The sequence below is a fragment of the Alexandromys fortis genome, unplaced genomic scaffold, assembly GCF_014885135.2.
Source record: "Alexandromys fortis isolate MF-2015 unplaced genomic scaffold, M_Fortis_MF-2015_v1.1 scaffold_82, whole genome shotgun sequence".
NCBI lineage: Eukaryota > Metazoa > Chordata > Mammalia > Rodentia > Cricetidae > Alexandromys > Alexandromys fortis.
Genome location: NW_026067963.1, coordinates 2106934 through 2114655, shown reverse-complemented (window position 1 = coordinate 2114655; position 7722 = coordinate 2106934). Strand labels below are relative to the sequence as shown.

The window sequence follows — 7722 nt, the reverse complement described above, 5'->3', positions numbered from 1 at the left end:
CAGGCAAGGCAGTTGATTTATATAAAAAAAGATTGCATCTGTTTATTTATGTTGGGGTGTTTATCTGGGCATCCATGTAGGGGTCAGAGGACAGCTTTCCAGAGCTGACTATCTCCTTCTACCATGGGGATCTCAGGGATTGAACTAGGCTTGGTGACAAGTGCCTTTGTCCCCTGGGCCATCTCACTGGCCCCTAAGCAGCTATGTTTGTGTTCTTTTAAAGGCATTTGGTCTAATGTTGAACTAGAAATTTGTGAGTCTATAAATATACCCAAATTCTCTTATTTGATTGTGTGGTGTGGTAGTATTTTGTTTGTGCTCTAATAAAGAAAGCTTACCAGAAGATTAGAGGTGGAGCTAGCCATTAGTTAACCATAGAAGCCCTGCAGTGGGGACATACTTCTGATCCAGGTACACGCCTTTGATCCCAGCATTGGTGAGTGTAGACAGGAAGTGATGTGGTTGGCCAGAAAGAAGACTATAAGGTGGGAGGAGACAGGAGCTTGGCCTTTTTGGTCTGAGAATTTTTATAGAACTCTAGTGGTTAGCTGCTCTGCTTCTCTGATCTTTCAGCTTTCACCCACTAATATCTGACTCCGGATTTTTATAATTAAAATCAATTATAATTCATACTACAGATTGCTAGTCATTCTTGGGTTATTTTTATATTTTATTCAAATTTCTTTGAGCTTGGGGAAATTTTTTAGGTGTCTTCTTCAATTTCAACATGTATGAAAACGAGCTTCTGAACTTCCCCTCTGGCTTTCTCTTGGGTCCTGTCTCCTGTCAACATCAGCCTCATACTCTGTCTGAGAGACTTCACGGTTTTGCCATTTGTGACAGCTTTCTTTTGCCACCCACAACCACTGGGTTCCCAGTATTCAGTCTGAAGGACTATTATTTCCTTTTTATTTTCATATCCAGGATCCTGAATCCGTCTTTTACTATCTTTTCCTGGGACATTGTAATGATTTCCGTAGAGCTAGCCCATCTTGTATAATTCCTATTTATTTATTTATTTATTTATTTATTTATTTATTTTTAACCGATTAAGTCAATTTATTAAAACAGTTGACTTAGGCATCTGCAATGGTGACTTCAACCTCCACGCCCGGCTCAATACTGATGGATGTAATCTGTTTAACTATCTCGGAGGGGCTGTGCAAGTCAATGAGGCGCTTGTGGATTCTCATTTGGAAACGATCCCATGTCTTGGAGCCTTCCCCACAAGGTGTTTTTCTCGTAGTGATCCTCAGGGTCTTGGTGGGCTTGCGCCCGGGCCCCTTCACTTTAAGGTTCTTCTCCTTGGCGCCTCTGATCAGGTCGGCACACACCTTCTCCAGCGACTTCACGTTGCGGCTGGTGAGCGTGATCCGGATGCGGTGGATCGCCACCTCGGGCTCCACGGGCGTCTTCCCGGTATCTTTGAAAGCCATGGCTGCGGTGCGGGCTTCCTGACCGACTTGTTCCTCGGCGGGGAGCGAACAGCGGTGAGTCAGGACGGGAGCAGGCCGAGCGGAGCTCCGCGGCGCACACCACCACGCCTCCTATAATTCCTATTTAAGAAAGACAGACAGACAGAGACAGAGAGAGGCAGAGAGTGATCATATTTATCTCCTGCTCAGGTAGCTACAGTAGCTGCCTATTCCTTTTTTCTCTCTCTCTCTCTCTCTCTCTCTCTCTCTCTCTCTCTCTCTTTCTTCTTCCTTTTTTTTTTTTTTGTTGTTGTTTTTCAAGATAAGGTATCTCTGAGCCAGGCAGTGGTGGCACACGCCTTTAATCCCAGCACTCGGGAGGCAGAGGCAGGCGGATCTCTGTGAGTTCGAGGCCCAGCCTGGTCTACAAGAGCTAGTTCCAGGACAGGAACTAAAAAGCTACGGAGAAACCCTGTCTCAAAAAATTTAAAAAAAAAAGTATCTCTGAATAGCCTTGACTATACTGGAACTTGCTCTGTAGACCAGGCTGGGCCTCTAACTCACAGAGATCCTCCTGTCTCTGCCTCCCAAGTGCTGGGATCAAGGGCATGCACTACCACACCCCACTTTATTACTGATTTCTTAGGAGCTTATTCTCTACTGATGCTCATATCTCTCTTCAGCCCTGCCTGTCACCCAAGATGCTGTTTGGGCCCAGCCATCTGGCAGAATCCAGACGACCTTCTAAGGCTTTTCTCAATCACCCGCTCCTTTGTGGATCTCCAGGCAGAATTACTCATATTTTATTCAGACCTGTGTTCCTGTCTTAGGTCAAGGTTCCTAGAATCCCACTCTGAGAGGAGAATGTGCCGGGATAAGAATGCTCCCAGAAGAGGCCAGCAAGTGAGTATAGGAGGAATGAGGAGGGAAAGAGACTAAATAAGGGGAAGAATTTAACTCCAAGTTCCCAGGGAGCATCAGCTTGCCCCTTCCCCACCAGCACTGACTGCTCTTATCTAGGTGTTCGTTGGCTCATGAGTGTCCCCTGAAGGAGGAGGTAGATACTGGCCTCTGAAAGCAGAAACATGTTGGAATTGCTGGTAAAATGATCTCAGAGCAGCATCAGCCATGTGCAGTGTTGTGTTCTGCCTGGGAACCGTTGTATCCCGGTAAGGTGATTGTGGATGCTAAGGCATGGGGGAGCAAGGACTGCTTCTTAGTCCTCTATATCCCTATCACAGCCACTAATTCTCTTGCAGCTGGTCAGGGCTTACATAGCATTGATTGGCTGGAGTCAAAAAGTCCTCATGCAACAATCTAGGACTTATGATCATGGTGCTGAGACCCCTTCCCCTCACCCCAGTGGTTTTAGCTTAACTATAAAATTCATGGTTTACGGAGTTTCAGAACTGGAGGTCCAACTTCTCTTCCTGGTACAGCAACGCGTTCAGCACAGCTCTTCCAAAATTCCAAGACAGGCTGCTTGCTCTGTTCAGTCAAGATGCCAACCCGAGACTCATTTCTGAAAGATCACAGTCAGCATCATTGCCAAGAGAAGGAGTTCTTGGCACGCAAAGAACCTGTTTCAATCTGAGATGCCAGATGGTGATTTCAACTTCAGCTAAATTCCTGCTGAAAAGTGTTTGAACTGCAGATGAGAAAAAGCTTCTACGACAAATTTCCAAGCGTGAGAAGCTTCAGAGGAAAATGGCAAGTGTTGAGACTCCCCCAGCCCCCAACAGCCACATGCACACATACCTCAGAGTTACTATTGGCGTCTGTGGCCAAGACTCCCACAAAGATGCCTTTGCTTCTGAGTGCACTGTGGATCCCAATAGATGTTCCCCGAGGTTGACGGGGTCCACTGAAAGCAAACACCACTGCGCTCATAAGCAGTGCTTTGGTGAAGAGTGTCTCAGTGGCTTCAGAGACAGCCCTTCCTTCTCCACCGATGGCATCGTCCTCAGGCCAGTGGATCAGAGGTGTCACTCCCCTCCTTAAACAACATCAAGCCACAGGGGACCTGGCGTCCCTTTCACAGGTTCTTCTTGTCCACATCTGCACCAGAACTTTCATGATTGGTTCTTGTAACTGTGATCAAAGACAACTATTGGGATTTTATCTTTTTACAGACAACTGGAAACTTCTGGAAATTTCCCACAGTCTTGAGGTGCTAACCGCCAGGGACTTACTCCTGCAGAATGAACGTCACTCTCCTCTGACTTGATTCAGAGCCAAACGAAGATGAATTTATGCCCCAGAATGCCTGCCACTGTGAGGTTGAGACTGGTACTTTGCCCCAGCTAACACCCTCATGTAACTCCTTCTCCCTCTGTCTCTTGCTTCACCCCACACACCACATTCCTTTGTCCCTTTCTTCTTGACGCACACACTAATTATCCTAATAAAACTCATGTACAGAGATTGCCGAGATGATTCTGGACAGTGGAAAAGTTCTGGGAGTACCACAGTACTACTGAGGGGACAATGGTCTCTCCAGCAAGAGTGCATGCGTTTCCTACTTCGTCGATCCTGATCTCAGAAGGTGAGCTGGGAAAGTGGGTCAGTTAGTAAGAGGCTTGTTCCACTCAGGACCGCGAGGGGTGCACCCACACACTGAGACAATGGGGATGTTCTATCGGGAACTCACCAAGGCCAGCTGGCCTGGGTCTGAAAAAGCCTGGGTTAAAACCGGTCTCGCTGAACATAGCGGACAAGGAGGACTACTGAGACCTCAAGAACAATGGCAATGGGTTTTTGAGCCTACTGCACGTATTGGCTTTGTGGGAGCCTAGGCAGTTTGGATGCTCACCTTACGAGACCTGGATGGAGGTGGGCGGTCCTTGGACTTCCCACAGGGCAGAGAACCCTGATTGCTCTTTGGGCTGACGAGGGAGGGGGACTTGATTGGGGGAGGGGGAGGGAAAGGGGAGGCGGCGGTGGGGAAGAGACAGAAATCTTTAATAAATAAATAAATAAATAAATAAAATAAAAAAAGAGGCTTGTTCCACAAGCATAAGGACCCGAGTTCAGGTCCCCAGTGACCACACAAAGAGCCCAGGGGGAAGCAGAGAAGGAGGAACCTTCTACTTACTGGCCAGGAAACCAAGCTGAATCAATCAGTTTCAGGTTCAGGGAAAGATCCAGTCTCCAAATAAAAGTTGGAGAGCAGCTGAGAAAGCTGCTTGACATTGATTTCTGACCTTTACATGCACGTATGTGTGAACATGTACATGCACACACATGCACGCACACACACAACACACACATGAACACATACATACACGTCTACAAAGACAAAACTCTAACTGGGCATTCACAGGCTAGTTAATAATGGGAGGTCTATTTGCAACAGCATTTGAGGAGGCAGACAAGCAAGGCAAGTGCAATCCTAGAAGATGGTCATAGGGGCCACTAACGACCATTATTGACCCTGGGCATCAATCAGGGCAAGAAGAGAGCCTGGCTTTGAGAGCTGGTAACAGAGCTGTGTGACAGACCCTACAGGGAGGGAGCTGGGACCCCATCAGCTGAAGCTAATAGGAATCCAGGTTTGTCTTGGGGGAACCTGGTCATCAGAGATATCCTGGGAAACAGGACAGGTAGTGTAGGGCAGAGAGAGGATGGAGAGGGATAAATGAGAGCAACCCAGCATACCTACCTATCACAGACAGACAGACAAACAGACAGACAGACCTGCCTCAGGTCAGGTGGGAGGTGAGGACCAACACCCAAGGTTTTACACACACACACACACACACACACACACATCTGTTGTTGATATTTGGGCCTTTTACCAGATGCACACAGACCCCACCCTTCTTCTCTGTTGGTCTTTTGTCCTTCTGCCTTATTTGCTTGCCCTTGGAGACCCAGAGATAGGCTACCTATTGTGGGAGAAAGGACCTTAACAGTCAAGAACCAGACAAAGTGGATTTCCTTCACAGTCTGGGTATGGCAGCTGGGTTCCTCAGCTCTGGCTCGAATACAGCAACCTCTGAGACAGAACTTGATGTAAATTGAACGTGACTCACAGAGCTCACTGCCATAAAGATGAACACCCTTTAACTTTGGAACTTGGGTGTGCAGAGGTCTCAGCATAACCTTAGAAAGTCATGCCATCTTGTCCCAGGAGAAAACGAAATGTAAATCAAAGGTTTCCATGTTGCTTTCTGTAATGCCACAGCTGATTGTACTCTCACCAATTCATTCAAAGAAGCCTTCGTTATTTCGATTACTTCCCATTGCCCTAATTACTGGGAGCGATGAACTGCTCTCAATGGTCTTGTTTCTCTCTTTTCATAAGGTCATTTCCCCCTGTGTTTCAGATTTGGACGGGGGAGAGGGTAAAAGGACAGATCACCTAGTTATTATCATCAAGGCCTTCGAGATTAATCATTGAAAGCAACATGTGTCTCCAGGATGCTGGCGGGGGGTGATGTGAGTGGGATGGAGGTGGATGGGGCCCAAGCATCCTCCCACGTTTCCTTGGAGGACCAGCATCTCACAGTTGCCACTGCCTTCTTAGTCTCTGGTCTTCTCTGTCAGGCTCCCTGCAGATGGGAAGAACAGGTGAGGCAAACTTCAGCAGTTTTCTAGTTTGTCGCTTCTAAGTATTAAAATACTGTACAGTGGGTGCCTTCCTTCTGAAATTTTAGTTTAAGCAATACTTTTGGAGGGAACAGGAGAGATGGTTCAGTGGTTAAGGGTGCTGGCTGCTCTTCCAAAAGACCTGGGTTCAAATCTCAGCACCCACATAGTAGTTCACAACTGTCTGTAAAGCAGTTTCAGGGGATCTGACACCCTTATACCAATGCACAGGAAATAAAATGAAATAAATTTAATTTAATGGAGATCTGAGGAGTTTAGAAGGTGGCAAGTCTTAAATAGTAATATCATTCCTTTGACAACTTGCATCCTTTTAAGGTAGCTAATTGGGTCATCCATAAACAGTCCCAGGAAGCAGATGCTGTGGGACCAGGCTTGGGGTCAGATACATCTACTTTGTCATCTTTTGTTTGGTTGTTTGTTTGTTTTGTTTTCCAAGACAGGATTTCTCTGTAGCTTTGGAGCCTGTCCTGGAACTTGCTATTGTAGACCAGGCTGGCCTCGAACTCACAGAGATCCACCTGCCTCTGCCTCCCAAGTGTTGAGATTAAAGGCGTGCACCGCCACCACCACCACCACTGGGCTTACTGTGTCATCCATCTTAAGCATAGCAGTCTCCATCGGTCTATACAACCAGCGTGAAGAGAGATGAGCTACAAGCAAAAATATACAGCAGAAGCCAAAATTACACAAACACAAGTGGAAAAATACTTCATTGGCTTTAATAGTGATTACATGTTGAAAAGATATTTGGGGACATATTGGGTTAAACATTTTCTTTCTTTTTTTTTTTTTTAAGATTTATTTATTGTGTATACAATGTTCCTCCTGCATGTACTCCTCTATGCCAGAAGAGGGCACCAGAACCTCATTAGAGATGGTTGTGAGCCATCATGTGGTTGCTGAGAATTGAACTCAAGACCTCTGGAACAACAGCCAGTGTTCTTAACCTCTGAGCCATCTCTCCAGTCCCCTGGGTTAAACGTTTTAAACAATAATTTCATGTGTTTACCTTTTTAAATACTGCTAAAATACCGCCACAGTTAAAAGCTTGAGCTACATATGTAACTTACATTTATTTCTATTGGCCAGAACTGCTTTAAATGGGTCCCCAATTTTTGTACAAAAGCTCAAAGGTAGTCCCATTTGGAACAAAACATTATATTCTACTCAAAGATCTTTTAAGTGAAGCTTTCATGTCGCATTGGTCAAGTGCTTAGGGCTTTTAAAACTAATTTTCCATTTCCTTCTTTGAATGAAGCTGCAGTAACCATCTTTAGCACTTTGGAACAGTAGACCATTTCCAGATTCCAGATTCACAGAACAGGATGGCTCCCAGAATGATAAGCAGCCTAATGCCACCAAGGGCATGCACCGTCCTCTCTGGGACGTGTGCCACGTAGCTGGAATACACCTAAATGTTCAGCTCTAAAGATCAGCAAGTTCAAAGACGGATTCCTGCTGTGCTTTTAACTTCTGCACCAAAGACAGAACACGGGACAGAGACAAAGGCACTAACTTTGTCAAAGGACTGATAGTCTGGTTAGAAAGCTGTGGAAAGATTCAAAGGCGCATGCGTGGAACTGAGCGCCTGGAGGTCGCCTTCCAAGAGGATTGGCTTTTTCTTTTTTCTTTTTCTTTTTCTCTCTTTTTTTTTTTTTTTGGTTTTTAAAAAATATTTATTTATTTATTTATTTAT

The 7722-nt window shown here is 45.8% G+C and overlaps 1 protein-coding gene across 1 annotated transcript; it reads right to left on the bottom strand.

Moving 5' to 3' along the window:
- Positions 1–1041: 1041 nt before the first annotated feature.
- Positions 1042–1543, bottom strand: LOC126508415 (40S ribosomal protein S20-like). The gene has a single exon (XM_050153647.1). The coding sequence runs from the start codon at positions 1434–1436 to the stop codon at positions 1077–1079; it is 360 nt and encodes a 119-aa protein (XP_050009604.1). The 5' UTR covers positions 1437–1543; the 3' UTR covers positions 1042–1076.
- Between the last annotated feature and the right edge of the window lie 6179 nt (positions 1544–7722).

Excerpts from the sequence above, each read along its gene's own strand:
- LOC126508415 (XM_050153647.1), bottom strand. The coding sequence starts at position 1,436 with ATGGCTTTCAAAGATACCGGGAAGACGCCCGTGGAGCCCGAGGTGGCG.